At 40.6% G+C, this 18,674-nt stretch overlaps 1 protein-coding gene across 1 annotated transcript in view; it reads left to right on the plus strand.

Annotated features, from left to right (window-relative positions):
• The first annotated feature begins 5,254 nt into the window (after positions 1-5,254).
• Positions 5,255-18,674, plus strand: part of LOC109910651 — a 115,236-nt gene continuing 101,816 nt past the window's right edge. The window contains exons 1-2 of the mRNA XM_048603498.1: positions 5,255-7,624; positions 8,813-8,868. Coding sequence (XP_048459455.1) covers positions 5,255-7,624; positions 8,813-8,868 — 2,426 coding nt within the window. The remainder of the gene's footprint in view (positions 7,625-8,812; positions 8,869-18,674) is intronic.

Genomic DNA, 18,674 nt, shown 5'->3' on the forward strand with positions numbered 1-18,674 from the left:
CCTTGGCTAACAAAGTATGTCCCATATGCCTTCTTAAGCACTTTATGTACCTCTCTCTCTTCCTTAAGGGACCGGTGGGCGTGCAAACCAAGTTCCTCTGATCTTCGATACTTCACAAGTTCCTATCGTTCATAATGTATTCCATTTCCTTGTTGTCCTGTCAAATGCATCACTTCACAATTGCCAGGATTGATTTCCATTTGTCACTGATGAGCCCATCTGATCAGGTCATTTTCATCATTCTATAGTCCACAACTATTCTCCTCGCTAATTACCACCCCATGAATTTCATATCATCTACAAACTTTCTGATCAACCACTCTACATTCAAATATAAAATATTTAAGTATACTACAAGGGCCTCACACAATACCCTCTCGTTTGTGATAAATGATGTTAAACATGCAGGATTTTTGAATCCCCAGAACAGAGAAGGGAATAAGTGGGAATTTGTCACACAGTAAGGTTTTTACTGCTCAATGCTGACCTTATACCATGACGCTGAAAGAAGTAAAGAGCCAAAGTTTAAGAATCTCAGAGTCATTTTCTTTCAGTTTTATAAAACTGCCACTCCTAATTGGTCAGTCCAATCAGAGGGCAGGCATACCCAGGAATGGTCATGCACGAGTCTCGGATTTTGGCTAAAAAAGATACGATTTTACACCACCACCACCACTAAATCAATGCAAAATGTAATACTGTACAGTTATTATTCCAACATGTATAAAAAGAGATTTATCAATAACAAAAATATTGATGGTTATTTTCCATACTAGCCATAGGATGAGAACTTAGGAAAGATGACCAAATGCTTTATAAAAGGTGGAAGATGTTTAGGAGTATCTTGAAAGAGGAGAGTGATAGATTGGCGATCAACAGAGGGAGAATGGCCTAAGAAGGATCGTTACTATAAAAAAGGTAGAGAATATAAGTTGAATTCTGGATGACCTTCAAAAAGAGAGCAATTTTGGAAATCATTGTCTAATTTTTCTTAACATGTTCTAGCCAGATTTTATGATGGGTGATTTAAGCTGTTCTTGATGCCCATGTCTACAATGTTTGGATTTAAGGGAGTGGAGGTGAGAACTGCTAGAGTAATGATAGATTTGAAGAAAGTAATAGACTGAGTGAAGATAAACATATTTTAGGTATCGGAGCATGTGTGGTTTAGAATATAATCTCTTTAAAAGAATCTTGACGTATTTAGGATGAAAGACTGTTTAACCGATAAGGATGCAATGCTAGAGATAGTAGGAACTGCAGATGCTGGAGAATCCGAGACAACAAGGTGCAGGGCTGGATGAACACAGCAGGCCAAGCAGCATCATAGGATCAGAGAGGCTGACGTTTCGGGCCTAGACCCTTCATCAGAAAAGGGGGAGGGGAAGGGGGCTTTGAAATAAATAGGGAGAGAGTTGGAGGCGGATAGAAGAGGGATAGAGGAGAGGACAGGTGGAGAGGAAACAACAATGCTAGGTCACTTGAGAAAAAAGTTTAATTAGGATAGATGGAGAAGGCTGTAAATGTTGAAAATTGTGTGTGGATTTGCTTAAGTAGATTCTGGAACATCTTTGCTAGTTTCATTGCATGTTCACATGGCTGACCAAACTGGTCAAGCTACCGATGGTTCTGTACGATTGCTCAAGATTAGACATAAAATCCTGATAATTTTGATTGTTTTTAATGAAGCTTTAATAACTATAATCAATCATTTTAAATGCTTTTTAGTTCTGAGGGAAAACCTCAAACAGTTCAAATTTCCATGTTCATGGTCCGTGAAAAGAAGAATTACATCAAATGCTTGGTCAAAAACAAAACTCTCTATGTATATATGTGTGTATGTATGTATGTATGTATGTATGTATGTATGTATCCATCTATCTATCTATCTATCTAATCGGGAGGCAATCGCCTAATGGTGTTATTGCTGGACTATTAATCCAGAGACACAGATAATGTTCTGGGGGCGCATGTTTGAATCCCGCCAAGGCAGATAGTGGAATTTGAATTCAATAAATATCTGGAATTAAGAGTCTAATGATGACCATGAATCCATTGTCGATTGTTGGAGAAACCCATCTGGTTCACTAATGTCCTTCAGGCAAAGAAACTGCTATCCTTACTTGCTCTGGCCTACATGTGACTCCAGACCCACAGCAATGAGGCCGGCTCTTAACTGCCCTCTGGGCAATTAGAGATGGGCAATAAATGCTGCCCAGCCAGCGATGCCCTCATCCCGTGAATGAATAATAATAAAAAAACTCTAAATACATACACAAACCATCAATGTACACAATCTTTCCCTATGCAGCAGTGCTACTTGTCGTAGGATGAGGCAAGGGATACTTTAATTATATTAGAATTGCTTGGGATAATGTTAGAGTAAAAGGAATGGAGGAAACACATTTCAGAAATGTGTTCTAGAGAACGTTTTGATCAGTATGTTTTATGCTCAATGCGGAAAGCCAGATGCGATGTTTGGAAATTAGATTTCGAACTGTGCCAAGAGAAATCTGACAAAATGACTGTAAAAGTGCGTCCACGCAGAGACAATGGATAGAGAGAAAATTAAAGGCAGGAAGTACTTGAAAAGCTGGCTATTCTTAGAATAGGTAACTCATCAAATCCATATGGCTTGAAATCCAAGTTTCTGAAGGGAGTGCAGTTGGAGGTAATTAGGGAGATTTTCATAATCTCCCATCCCCTCCTTGTCTATGGGGAAAGTACCAGAGAATTTGCAGAGTGCCAAATGTGACCTTGTCGAGAAGGGATGTAAGGACAATTCTAGCAACAACAGGTAGTTAGTTTAACGTACACAGTGGGAATGGTATTATGAACAATATTCAGGGGAACAAAATAGAAACTTGGCGGAGTCTGATGTAATTAAGGAATCAGCACACTATTGTAAAAGGCTTCTCATGCTAACTTATTTTATTTAATGCATCAGTCAAACCACAGAAAAGACTGTTCTCTGCTGCTCAATTGGACGCTCTCTACACGTATGTTAAAGAAGCATTTGACAGCAAGAATCATGACCAAAGTTGAGAATAATAGAACTGAAGGATTGCTGTCCAGTTGGATAAAAAGCTGTATGAAAAATGGAGAAAAAACGCACAGTAAATGGCAGTTTTCAAACTGGAAGAAGATAGGCAATTTTGCCAAACAAGCAAGTGCAGGAACTGTGCTTTAATTCTTGTCTCTTACGTTTTGAAATGCAGATCAGAAATTCAAGACTTGTCATTTATGTCAAACATGGAGGCATGGCAAACGTTAAAGATAATACGCATCATTTGCAATATGACATAAATAGGCTATCAAAATGAGCAGGCTCATGCCAAATGCAATGCAATATATAGAAATGTTGTGCAATTCATGTTTGAAGGTGACAAGATGTATTGAGACAATGTTTAATAATTCTCATGGCATCTTGGAATCCATAAAGCAAAGAAGAGAGCATATGGATGACATTGATAAAACTCGTGCAGCAGAAATATGCCAGGTTCTGCCAATCACATTTTAGGAAGGCGGTGTGAGAATTTGAGGGAGTGCAGAAGTAATTTTCAAGAATGGGGAATTTTAATCAGAGCTGGACTGAAATATTTAGTGCTACTTTTCTTAGAACAAGTGAGATTTTGAGTAAATTACAAACGATCATGACGGGTTTGAGTAAGATTGGCCAAGGACATCTCTTCCTATCACTGCTAATGAAAAGGACCCATCATCATCATCGTATTCCTACAATGTGGAAACAGGCCCTTCGGCCCAACATCCCACCCCTATAATCCAGCTCATCTCCACATCCCTGAACACTATCAACAATTTAGCACGGCCATTGCACCTAACCTACACATCTTTGAACAGCGGGAGGAATCCAGAGCACCCGAAAAGAACCCACGCAGACACAGGGAGTATATGCAAGCTCCACACAGATAGTTGCCCGAGGCTGGAATCGAACCCAAGTCGCTAGTGCTGTAAGGCAGTAGTGCTAACCACTGAGCCACCATGCCAACCTGTTGGCATTGATCTATTGTTGGGCCAAATATGCGGGTGGAATGTAAAAATTGCATCTTTTATAGATGGGTAAATTGAAATCACCTAGCACTCTCTACTCAATGCAAGCAGAAACAATCAATTAGTTGCTAAGCAAATTGGAGGGCACCAGAGAGAAATAAATTTGTAAACTAACGGGGATTGAGCTGCAGCTGGGGACTGCCTGGAATCTATGGGATAAATTGCCTCCTTCTCTGCCATTAATGATTATGAATCCATGGCTCTGTCGTTGAGCTCTTTTCATATCCTAGAAAAAAAAGTGTTTTAAAAAATGTACACAGCTAAGTACAGATTTACATTTACATATAAATATATATATTAAAGCATTTGCATTTTCACCAGTTTGCCAAATAACAGCGCTCATTGCATCCGATGTGGAATGCCAAAAATTCAAGCAAGGTATTTTGACATTTTGGAGGGAGAAAGGGGAATTGTCCTGATTGCTTCTACAGAATAGCAATGAGCAAGTTTCTAGTTTGACGCTTTTCTGTTTATTATCTGTTGGATACTGCCAATGAACTGACGAAATCCTCAGACATAGTGAACTGACAAATTATCCAATTACTTGATGTAGCAGTCCAAAACTGAAATGTCGTAGGTGACGGACTTAAGTTTCCCCGGCAGTGTGACCATTTATCCTTTATAGAATGCTTCTAAATTGCATGAGATAGTGATAAACGTGCAGGGAAATCCTTCTGGTATGGATCGGGCGGTGACCAGGAACAAAAAGCTGTATGACCGTTGGACGAATATCAATTTTCGATTGCAAAGAAAACTTGTTTTTACAAATCTTTTCGAGAAACAAAATTACACTTACCTATGCCGATCTAAAGATTTTAGTTGCATAGTATTAATTCTTGTTGTTTTCCATGTGGGGAATATTATTTCGACGGTCAAGCTTTAAGAATAATTTGATCCTACTATTGCACCAGGCTGTCTGCGTCGCTGTGTACCAGTTAGGAGCTGAAACGTTGCAGGAGATCTACCCCCTCCCCCATAAAGGCAGCACAGAGCAGAAACAGAGAGAAGGAGAGAGAGATGCTGTGTTTGGTATATCGCCATATTCAGACATAAGGCTGAGGCTTTGTGCTTTTATTTCTTGCTTTAATATCGTCTATCTAATTATATCGAACATAGTAATACAGTTGATTAACAGGATTGGGAGGGACCTCGTTATTTTAACAATAAAATCCAGCTCAGAACAATGGCGAATGTGCACAAGGGCGGGACGTCTTTTATTTTCCTCCTTTGTGTGTTGGACCTGGCTTTCGGACACATTTTCTACTCGATTCCCGAGGAACTGGAGCATGGAGCCTTTGTCGGGAATATCGCGGAGGATTTAAAACTGCACGTTTGGGAATTACAAGGTCGTAATCTTCGGGTGGTGCCCGATAATGCAAAGAAATATGTGGAGGTAAATCTGGAAAAAGGGATTTTAATTATTGCCGAGAGAATTGACAGGGAGCAGGTTTGTCGACAAAGATCTGCTTGCTCCCTTTTTTTAGAAATAGCGCTCGACAATCCGTCGGAAATGCATCGCGCTGTCCTTCAAGTATTAGATGTAAATGATAATTCACCCAGTTTTGAAAAGAACGAATTTTCATTGGAGATCAGCGAATTAATTACACCAGGGTCACGCTTTCCTGTCGAGAGTGCGCATGATGCGGACATGGGCACAAACGCAATCAACAATTACTATATAAGTCCAAACGAGCACTTCAGCCTCGAAGTCGAGTCAAGAAGTGATGGGAGTAAAAGCGCTGAATTGTTGTTAGAGAAGCCACTGGATCGTGAACTACAGTCTCACTATGACCTCGTCCTGACGGCCATCGATGGAGGGAGTCCTCACAGGTCCGGTACAGCTCGAATTGTTATTACAGTACTGGACAGCAACGATAACGCACCTGTATTTGATCATGAGATATATAGGAGCAGTGTAGCTGAAAACGCGCCTCTGGGTACACTAGTGGTAAAAATCAACGCTGTTGATTTAGATGAAGGGACCAACGCCGAATTGACATATCATTTCACAAGACACGTTTCCCAAAAAAATCGCAAACTGTTCAGATTGGATTCCGTGACGGGAGAAATTGTAGTTCAAGGAGTACTGGATTTTGAAGAATCACGTGCTTATGAACTTGATGTACAAGCAGTGGATAAAGCTCCTTCATATATGGTAGGACGTGCCAAAGTTCTAGTCGAACTAATAGATGTGAATGATAACGCACCGGAGTTAGAGGTAACGTCTATATCTAGAACAGTCACCGAAGATGTGCAGATTGGAACCGTGATTGCTGTAATCAATATAGCTGATCTAGATTCAGGACAAAATGGTCACATTTACTGTGAAGTTCCAATGAATATTCCATTTAAACTTCAGACGGCTTTGAGAGACAGCTATAAATTAGTCACAAGTGGTGTTCTTGATCGCGAAACGACCCCTCTGTACAACATTACAATTTCAGCATGGGACGGAGGCACACCCCCGTTATCAACGCACAAGAGCATTTTGGTCTCTGTTTCTGACATAAACGACCAGGCACCGAAGTTCACACAGTCGTCATATAACGTGTATCTGACGGAGAACAACACTCCTGGTGCTTCTATATTTGCAGTTACCGCTTTAGATTCTGATATAGACAAGAATGGTGACGTGGCATATTCTATTGTGGAAAATCATATACAAAAGGATCCTGGATATGTCACTATTAATTCCAAAAATGGTAATATTTACTCGCTTTGCTCCTTTGACTATGAAGAATTGAAACAATTCCAGATCCAAGTTCAAGCCCGGGATGGTGGATCACCCGCGCTGAGCAGCACTGCCGCGGTGAATGTTATTATCTTGGACCAAAATGACAATGCGCCGGTTATTGTCTCACCTCTAATGTGGAACAGTTCAGCATTACTGGAGATTAGACCGCAGTCAGTTCATCCAGGATACCTAGTTACCAAGATAATCGCCACTGATGCCGATTCTGGACAAAATGCACGGCTTTCCTACCAAGTGTTGGAGGCGACTCATCCCAGGATATTTACTCTGGGTCCCCTGTCCGGAGAACTCCGAGCAACTCAACATTTTAGGGATGAAAATATCATCAATGAAAAGTTGATCTTTTTGGTAAAAGACAACGGGCAGCCGTGTCTATCCAGTACTGCCACAATCTCTTTTACAGTCACATCCAATGTTACAGAGAAATCTTCTGAACGAACCTCTGAAGTTAAAAATTCTGATTATTTTTCGGATTTAAATCGCCATTTAATTATCATTTTGGGATCAACTTCGTTTGTGTTTCTTACAGTCATTATTTTCCTGGTCGTACTGAAGTTTAAGCAAAAGAGTAACATTGCTGAGGACTACCGCACTCCAGTTTCTTGTTACAGACAGCGAAACTCTAACGATACCTCTAACGCGATGCGTGCGGGGAACGAGACTTTAAGCTATGGTGGTCCTGGTCAGTGCGAAGGATTTGGCTATACTGTGTGCTTAACTCCAGAATCGTCCAAGAGCGATTTTCTATTTTTGAAACCTGTCCACCCCACTTTGCCCTTCAACGAAGTGAATATCCAGAACGCCAAAACAATGATTTAAATCAAACAACAATATTTATGTACACAGGTAATTCTCTTCGAAGAAAAAGTTTTTCTTTCTGTATTTGACGAGCGAGTATGTTTTGCATAATTGACCATATTCTCATTTGGCAGGAGACGGCATGATCGACCAAAATACCACTGTCGTTCCTCTGGTCCTATACGACTATGATGAAAAATATTCCTGACATTTTTAAAAAGTTCTGAACAATACATAGTATATTATGGTTGGCATGGCAGCAGGTTTCCACTTCAAATTATGTTTGAATGAATTGCGTATTGATGTGGCTGTCTGTGTTTCCTCTCTCCCCTGTTTTTTTTGCATCTTTTTGCAACTATAGTAAGCAGCGGAAAGTAAATTTTCAGGACCTGGAAGCTTTCACAGTTGAATGCAAAAGTTCATGGAATAAAGAAAAAGCTTCCAACATGAAGCTGCCCTGAATTCTTTGTTTTCCCCCCATCATTTGTAGTCAGCACACCGAATTAAACATGTGACTATCACCATCCAATAACATTATTAGCGCAGTCAGGCTGTTATCTCCAGGACTTCACAAGTTACCTGCTCATCCACTCATTAAAGAAAAAACTATATAATCGACATCATGAGGGGAAGTGTTGTTGAGGTGGTGATGCCACTGCACCAATATTGTACCGCACCACCCTAATGTTCTGGGGACTTTAGTTCGAATTCCATATGGCAGGCAATGAGATTTGCATTCAATAATAATCTGTAATAAAACTAAAAGCTAAGTTAATAGTGACCATGTGACAACTTTTGTTGAGAGAAAAACAATTGATTCACTAACGTCCTTCAAAGAAAGAACTCTGGCGTCCTTAGCTTGTCTGGCCTACTTGTAGTTCCAGGCCTGTATGCTGACTCTTAGCTGTCTTCTAGACAATTAGGGATGCGTAATCGATTCCACCCTGGCTCGTGGCGTCAACGTACCCTTAAAAAATAAAAATAAAACGTTGTGTCAGACTCAATCTTTTCAAAAAGAAACTGTTTGTTATAAGTTATCAGTCTGAACATAGATTACCCGAATTCACCCTCTGAAACTGCAAGGACACGATATCCACAAAAGTACATCGTTAGGCTGGTCACAGCTTGAATTCTGTATACCCCTGAAAGGGGACGCGTGAAGCTCACATGACACTGTGTCTCATTGTAAAGATACAACCCCAGCCCAACGAGACGACAATTGCAAAACCTGGTTATTCCATGTGCATGTATAGATAGAATAACTGATGCGAATTAAGGACGAAGGAATCGAGGGGTTGGAAATTAGGAGTTCTATCTAAGTAGATGAAGGCTGCTGGTCAGGGACTCAATTTAAATAATAAAAAATCAATAGGATGTGAAATAAGAAGTAGAAAGGGGAATGCGATATTTTATATGACATTCATAGTACTTCCACGTCAATGGAATAAGCATGGACGTATTTTAATCTGAAAAGAAGCTTTTTTGGTTTAAATGAACTGTATTTTTCAACAAAGTACGCTCTACAATTGTAGACATGCTCGCCGAGCCGGTGCTACCAAGGTGAAGAAACGTTTGCAACGAAACCCACCGGCTCGGCGAACACGTCGACAACCTTATCCACAACCGGAGCTACAAACCTTCTCGAAAACTTTAAAGTACAATCATATATAATATTTGAGTTCATGCAAAATAACTTTGAAAACAGTGAAAACATTTTCCACGGAAGCAAGTTAATTAATAGAACAATTCGTGATGTTTAATATGAGCCAGACATATGTAGGAATATATTTAAGAATTTTATCCGACCTTGTACGATATCAGCCAACGCCCGCAGTTCTCACCCTGTCAAGATGAAAACAGTAATCTTCAGATTAAGCCAGCAAAATCAAAAATAATACTCTGTAAAATTAAGCATACATAGCTATCTCATGTCTATCATGATCACAAAATATATTTTAATCATCGGCAAATGAGAATTCGTTGAGAATACAAGTATGCTTCGCTGAGGAACACTGGAAATTTTGATGTGCATTGTTTTAACATATTTACAAATACTATTGAAACACAAGCTATCAACGTCGCTGAGGTACAAGATATTTTATAGCTTCTGCGCACTTCTAATTTTCAGTTGGTTTTCTTAGAAATGCATTTGGAATAGTCTCGCTTTAAGAACTCCTGATGCAATTATTGATTGCGGCACTTCGTGTTGCTGTCTACCAATAAACAGCTGTGACGCTTCGAGGGATCTACCCCTCTCCTCCTCCTGTGAAAGAAATAACAGAAGGAAAGACGCAGACCCTGCCTGCGTTCATGCGATGCGGCCATGTTAAGCAAATCTGCAGAGGTCCGGATCTTGCCATTCTAGGTTCCATGTTTGTAAATGGATATATAAATTGCATAAGATGCTGGTTCCCATTTATCGTTGAAGATATTTTGAAATTTTGCATCACATTCTAGCGTGGAACAATGGTGACTGCCCCGATGTGCGGGGTCTATTTCGTCTTCCTGCTTTGTGTGTCGCATCTGGTGTCTGGGCAAATTCACCATTCGACACCCGAGGAATTGGAACATGGGCATTTGTTGGGAATATTGCTGTAGACTTACGTCTAAACTTTTTGGAAATATCGGCTCGCAAGTTTTAGCTTGTCTCTGATGAAAGGAAACAATACATGGGGGTAAGTCTGGAAGATGGATATTTGTATGTTTATTACAGAATCGACAGAGAACAAAAATGGAGGTAAAACCTTGTTGTCGTGGAGTTACTCGCTGTAAATCCCAAAATGATCATTAAGTAACGATTTAAATCCACAAAATATTCCAAATACAGTGCTCAGAAATTTACTGGTCACTCTAGTTGAAACCTAAATAAGGTTGAGTAAATGGTTACCTTCCCTTTCTATCTTTTGTATTCCTTTACAAAGCCAAATATCCCACTTGGGTTTTTAGAACGCCTCCTATCGTCTAAGACTTAGAAATCTAGGAATGTAATCCCCTCTATTCGCTACTGCTCTAAAATACAGTCTCTGAGTTTTTTTTTGACAAGGTGCATCGTTTAACAGTTGATTGCATCGTATGTGTTGACACTTTACCTAGTCTGGTCTTGTTCTCCTGATGTCAGTTACTCGACTCCACACCATTTACTACATTGCCATGTTGTGCGATCTGCGACATTCCCAATCAAATATGTATACCCCAGCTGCGATTATTTTTAGAAAAGCGATAAAACCTGTGATTTATTGTCAATTTTAGCTACTACTCTTGGCATTGATGATACCTATGAAAGGACACAACTAACTTTAGATTATCAATACTTTATGCTCTGACTCTTTAGCAAAGAAGACAGCCTAATTCCCAGCCAAATCCTTATTCTCCTATTTTCAGAATAAATCACTATGTATTAATTTATCATATGCAAGTTGGCTGTCCGTATATACTGCAGTACTTTTATCACTAAATAATTTATTCAGAAATGATGTATATTATTTATTTTATATTATTTATTCAGAAATTCACCAAAGATCCTCAAACAGCACCTTCTTCCATCGAGACCACTTCCATCTAGAAGGACAAGGGCATCAGACATATCGGAACACCGACACCCCCAAGTTCCCCTCCAAGTCACTCACCATCCTGACTTGGAAATATATCGCCATTCCTTCACTGTCGCTGGGTCAAAATCCTGGAATTCCCTCCCTAATAACATGTTGGTCAACCCACAGCAGGAGGACTGCAGCGATTCAAGAAGGCAGCTCATCACCACCTTCTCAAGGGCAACTAGGGATGGGCAAGAAATGCTGGCCAGCCAACGACGCCCACATCCCACAAACGAATGGAAAAAAATAAAGACCAAATTTATCTTTTTAAAAAATCAATGATGACAGTCTCTTGTTAGATTATGCTTCATTAAGTAGGAACTATTATTGTGCTCGATAATAGTATGTTGTAGCTTTAGTAAGTTACATAATAGATCAACCCTGCCCAATTTCCACATTCCCCTTTTGAGTGCGAGCGTAAAATTTGCAATACTCCAGTTCTCTCGAATCTTGCTCAGACATCAAGTACCGAGCGATTTGCTGGTTTATGAAATAGTGTGTTACTTTACATAACCAGATTCTCGTACTGGCACCCAATTCTCGTACTGGCAATTCCACATGTCAGGGATATTTCAGAGTATGACAACTGTACTACAAATTTCCTAAATCCCCAGTTCTCCGAATGTGTCTCGTTTGTGTATTGTTGGCTCTGCTTTCATCACAGTGGACTCATTTTCTTCTTCTCACAACTAACGTTCGCATTTATTTTCCATGTCTATTATCCATTGATTACGATCTTCACTACCTTTGTCTTTTACTCTGGAAGGCAATAGACTCGTTGTATCATCACTAGACTACAAATCCAGAGATTCCGTTGTTTTGGGGACCAGCGTACACAACCTTCCCTGGCAGATTCTGAAATTAAAGTTAAAAAAAAACAAAAAACTAGAATTGGGAGTCTGATGGGGACCACGAATCCATTGTCTACTCTGATAAAAAAGAAATATCTGGTTCAGTAGTGCCCTTTAGGGAAGTAACCTGACTTCCTTACCTGGTCTGGAGTACATATGACTGCAGGCCAACAGCAATGTATTTTGACTGTTAACTTCACTGTGGGCAATTAGAGTTGGCAATAAATACTGGCCTAGCTCAGAAGCACCCACATCCCGTGAGTGAATAAAACAAAATACACACCATCTCTTCTATTTTGACCTTATGCCACCGCCGTCATTAGCATAACGAAAACAGAATTTTCAAGCTTCTTTTCAGTTTTGAAGATGTCATACTCGACTACTTAATTCTGTTTGTCTCTCCACTGACGTTGCCAGACTTGGTGTATTTCTAGACAACTTTTGTATCACTTCAATGAACTTTTTCTTCTGATAGCGACGCATTGCAATACTGGAGTGATGAAAGGATGAAACCGGGCATTTGTTTGTTTCAATTTTAAAAGTAAATACATATCTTCATATTCCTCTACCTTTTGTTCTATCCGCTATTATGATGGTACTTTAATGCGTGTATACATTAGATTGAGAAGTATCACAAGACCTAATTTACTGTGCGTGGCACATCTTATAACTTATAACTGAAAGCCCATTGTTGGTAAAACTACTGATTTTCTTTCAAATGTCAGGTTCAATGACGAAACAACCTATATATTAACAACGCAGTGTGGAACTGGAGGAACACAGCAGGCCAGGCAGCATCAGAGGAGTCTAAAGAAGGGTCCCGACCCTTTCCTACTCCTCTGATGCAGTGTTCCTTCAGCTCCACACTATGTTATGTTTGACTCCAGCATCGGCAGTTCTTACTATCTCTGTACATTGACAACTTATGTAATTTTCAGGAAATAGCTCTAACTGAACAGGCTGTGAATTTTACAAAAATGTAATTTATGACGATTAAACATAATGTACCAAATATGATTTTGTCTTATATTTATTGCACATGGGTAATAAACTTTGATGTTTTGAAAAGTTAGCAGCGAACATTAAAAAAAAAACTTCCAAGGAAGAATTCAATCTAGGCCTTGCATATTCTTAAAGACTCAGCCTTAACAACAGTTTACAAATTGCACAGATTCCACTTCCCTGTGAAGGGAGAAATTAATCCTCATCTCTGTCTTAAATGGGCGTCCCATTTCTCCGAGATTATGCCTTCTGGTACGAAAAGAGCAAGATTCTTCTAGAGGCGATGCCTTCTGGTATGAAAAGACAAGGTTCTTCTAGCAGGGGAAACAACCTTTTTGCAGCAACGCTATAAAGCTCCTAAGAATACGACATAGTTCATTAAGTTGCTTTTCATTTTTCTAAACTTCAAAAAGTAGAAACACATCTTACTCAACCTCTCTGCAAAAGAAAATCCCTCCAGACACAGTGAACTTTAATGAACCTCTTTTGGACTGCTTCCAATGCCAGCATATATATTCTAGAGAAAGGGGCGAAATTGTTTACAATAATCTACATGTGGTGTCTACTTTTACCAAGAATTCCCAATTGTCATACTGTATATCTTTGAAATAAAGACCAGCAGTCCATTGACTTTCCCATTATCTTTTGAGGTTAGATGTTAGCTTTATCTGATTCATGCTTGAGGATCTCCCAATCCCTCTATTCTATAGCTTCCAGCAATTTCCGTCTATTGAAATGATATTCAACTCCTCTATTTTCCTGTTAAATTGAATAACCTCACTTTTTCACCATAACATTCCAACTGCCAATTTCTTGACCACTCAGTTAACCTATGCTGCCTCTTTGTGTCATCCTTACCACTTGCCTTATGCATCTTCTGGAAACGTGGCTGGAGTACACTCACTTCCAAGCCCCTCAGTCATTGATATGCATTTTAAATATATGTGGTCCCCAACACGAATCCCTGGGCCCTCTATGTTTTGCTGGTTTTGTTCTGAAACTGCCCTTTTTATCCTAACTCTTTTTCTTCCATTACATAGCCATGTTCATGTACTACTACTAACATCATCATATTAAACAACCTTATGTAGGGTACTTTATCCAATGCCTTTAGAAATCCAAATATATTACATCCACTAGTTTTCATTTGTCTTTCCTGTTACCTCCTCAAAGAATTGTGATAGATTTGTCAGGCCATTCACGAATTGCCACTTCTGAAACCCAGTTGATTCTGCTTGAATTTACTATGTATTTATAACTATTCTGCTGTTGCATTAATCACATTAGACAGTAACGTTTTCATGATGACAGATGTTAAGTGTATTCACGTGAGTCACATGCTTCTTGTCTCCCTCCATTATTGAACAGCGGTGTTATGTTGCTAGATTTCCTTTACCTCGTGGCTTTTCCAGAATCGACATGACAGACCCAGTTGAGATGGCAGCACACAGGTATACAGAGGAGAGGGAGTTGATCTGAAAGACCTGACTATTGACTCCCGACCCCACGAAATTTCGTAGCATCATGGTGAGCATGGGCAAGGAAATGTCCTATTAATTACGACATGCCACCACTGCCCCACTCCCCAAATCTCAGCCCATGAATCAGAACTTGTCCATGTTGAACATCACATAGAAGCAGCTCTGAGGGTGGCAGGGGACAGAATGTACTCAGGGCCAGGGAGTTCAGTGTCCGTCACAAATACTGGCAGGGCAGCACCACTACACAAGCTACTCGAGTCCTAATGGACTTTACTGCTAGACTGCTAAAACTGGGTTTGTGGCAGATAGTGGTGACCTACAGGAGAGATAGTCATACTTGACATCATCATCACCAATCTGCACGTTGCAGATTCACCTGTCCATGACAATATCAGTCGAAGTGAGTACCAGTTTACTTTTGTAGGTTAAGTTCATCTTCACTTGGAGAATATTTTCCACCATTTTGCGTGTCTGTACCAGTACTGCATGGGATAGTTTGGAACATGTCTGTCAGTTCAAGACATTGGCAACATTGAAGTGGTGAGAGCAATCAACATATACATAATTGCACTCAAATATAATTTGCAAGATCATGCCTCAGCATATCCCTAATTTACCATTGCCACCGAGCCAGGACACCAACTATGGGTCAATAAAGAGTGTGTGTCTAGAGGAACACACGGCATAGTTAAAAATGAGGTGTCATCGGGTGAAACGACAATACATAACTATTTACGTGCTCAACCGTACAAATAACAAGTGATAAACACCACTAAATGACTTCAGAATCAGATTTAAACACCACAGTCCCAACACATCCAATCAACAACGGCAGTGGATAAGTAAAATACTGACTAGAGCAGTCTGAACAAGTGTCAGCATTCTTAATTGTGGGTGTAGCCAGTACATTAGACATAAGATAAGGCTGATGCATTTACAACTACCTTCAGTCAGAAGTGTGGAACAGATGATCCATCTTGCGCTTCTCCACAGTTTCCAAGCACGACAGATGGTAGTTTTAAAACAATTTCGTTCATTATATAGAAAAAGGTGGACGTACCAAATATTTCAATTGACGTGACAACATTCCAACAATGGTAATTCAGTTAAGTGCTACAGAACCGGCCATGCCCACAGCCAAGCTGCTCCAGTACAGGTACAACACTGTGATCAGTTTGACAATGTGCAAAAATGCTCAAATATGTCCTGCTCACGAAAAAAGCAGGACAAATCCAACCAGACTAATTCGTGCCCTATCATTCTACTGTGGAAAATTGATAAAGTGACAGAATGTTAGATTTGATTTTGATTTTGATTTTGATTATCATGTGTACTCAACTACAAAAGTAAAGGAGCACAGTGAAAAGTCTATAATGTCGCCACGTAAGGGGTCATTTTAGGTACAAGTACCTAGGTAAGGAATCTTAAGAACAATGTACAAACAAAGAACAAAGTTAAAGGTTAAATATTGCAATGATTATAGTCCAGTGACACCTTTTTGCTGTTAAGTAGAAAATAAAGAAATAAAGCTGAAAGTTCAAACAGTCTTTCTTGGCCATGGCGGGACCACACTTTGAGGAATCAACTTGAGACTGGAAGTCTACGCTGAGGCCACACGAGAGACCACCCCATACTGCTGAAAGACTACCATGCCAGGCCAAGAAACCATCACGTAGGGCTGAGAGATTGCTACACCGGGCCGAGAGGCCGCCATGACAGGCTGGCGGACTACATCCCCAGGCTGGTCGACCGCTGCTCCAGACCAGGTGGCCGTTGTGCCAGATGGAGGCAACCAAGCCAAACTGGGGGTTACCCTGCCAAGACGGGAGGCTGCCATGACAAGCCTGGAGGTCACTGATGCAGGTGGGAGGTCACCAAGCCGGGAAGCCACCTCGCCATTAACACCCAATCAATCGACACACATTTATCAAAACCTGCTCACTGAAGCTGACTTTGGAGTTCCACCCGGGCAGCCCAACTTCTGACATTATTACAGCCTTGGTTTACAGATGAAAATAAGAGCTGAAATGCAAAGATGAGGCGAGTGTGACTTCCCATGAAATCAAGGCTGCATTTAGAGTGACAGAGTCACAGATCTGTATAGCCTGGAAACAGATCCCTTTGCCCAACTCATCCATGCCGGTCAGATATCCTAATTGAATCTACTCGCATTTTTCAGCATTTGGCTGATATCGCTCTAAACTATTCCTGATCATAGACCTACCCAGATGCCTTTTAAAAATTGTAATTGTACCAGCCTCCACCACTTCCTCTGGCAGCTCATTCCACACATGCACCAGTAGGTCCCTTTTAAATCTTTCCCCTCTCACCTTAAACAGATGCCCTCCAGTTTTGGACTTCTCCACCCAAGGGAAAGCACCTTGGCTATTCACCCTATCCATGCCCCTCATGATTTTATAAACCTCATGAATGCCACCCCTCAGCCTCTGAAGCTCCGGTGAAAGTAGCCCCAATATATTCAACCTGTCCCTACAGGTGAACTCTCCAACCCTGGCAACACCCTTGTAAATCTTTTCTGAAACCTTTCAAATTTCACACCTTGCTTCCTCTGCCAAGAGACCAGAATTGCATGCAGTATTCCAATGGTGGCCTAACCAATGTCCTGGACGGCCGGAATATGACATCCCATCTCTTACACTCAATGCACTGATGAATAAGGGCGAGTGTAGCAAATGCCTCTTTATTGCCCTGTCTACTTGCAACTCCATGTTCAAGGAACTTTGAACCTGCACTCAAGATCTCTTCGTCCAGCAACGCACCCCAGGGTCTTACCTTTAAGTGTATTTGTCTTACTGTGATTTGCCTTTTCAAATGCAGCACCTCACATTCATCAGAATTAAACGCCATTTGCCACTTCTCGGCCCGTTGGCCCATCTGATCAAGATCCCATTGTGCTCTGAGGTAACCTTATTCGTTTCTGCCTACACCACCAATTTTGGTGTCATCTGCAAACTTAATAAACATACCTCCTATGTTCATTTATGTAAGTGACGAAAAGCAGTGGACCCTGCAAAAATCCTTGTGGCACACAAGGCCTCCAAGGCTTGTGGTCACAGGCCTCCAGTCCGAAATACAACCCTCCACCACCACCCTCTATCTCCTACCTTTGCACCAGTTCTGTATCCATATTGGTAGTCCTTCCTCTATTCCCTGTGATCTAACCTTGTTAAGCAGCATACAAAGCATCACCTTGTCAATCGCCTTACTGAAGTACATATAGATCACGTCTACCGCTCTGCCTTCATCAATCTTCTTCATTACTTCTTCAAAAAACAAGCTCAATTAAGTTAGTGAGACACGATTTCCCAAACACAAAGGCATCTTGACGATTCCTAATCAGTCCCTGCCTTTCCAAATAGATGTAAATCCTATCTGTCAGAATACACTCCAACAACTTACACACCACTGATGTCAGGCTCACTGGTATATATTTCCTTCGCTTTTCTTTACCACATTTCTTAAATAGTGGCATCACATTAGCCAGCCTCGAGTCGTCCTGTAACTGTGACTATTGATGATACAATTATCTTAGCAAGCAGCTCAGCAATCACTTGCCTAGCTTCCCACAGAGTTCTAGAGTACCCTTGATACCCGGGGATTTATCTACCTTTATGCACTTTGTTACGTCCAGCATCTCCTCCTTTCTGTTATGGACATTTTTGAAGATTTCACTATTTATTCCCCCATGTTGTCTAGCTTCCATATTCTTCCTCCACAGTAAACAATGATACAAAATACTTGTTCAATATCTCACCCATCTCCTGCAGTTCTACGCATAGGTGGCCTTGCTGATCTTTAAGGTGCCTTATTCTCTCTCCCTCGTTACTCTTTTGTCCTTATTGTATTTGTAGAATCCCTTTGGATTCTCCTTAACACTGTTTGCCAAAGCTATCTCATGTTCCCTTTTTTTCCCCTGATTTCCCTCTTAAGGATACTTCTACTGCCTTTATACCTCCAGGGCTTCACTCGATCCCTACTGTCTATACCTGACATATTTTTTTTCCCCTCTTTACCAAAGCCTCAATTTCTTTCATCATCCAGCGTTCCCTACACCTACCAACCTTGGTGTTCATCCTAACGGAAAGATATTTTCACTGGACTCTTG

Source organism: Rhincodon typus, chromosome 12 (genome assembly GCF_021869965.1).
Source record: "Rhincodon typus isolate 14 chromosome 12, sRhiTyp1.1, whole genome shotgun sequence".
NCBI lineage: Eukaryota > Metazoa > Chordata > Chondrichthyes > Orectolobiformes > Rhincodontidae > Rhincodon > Rhincodon typus.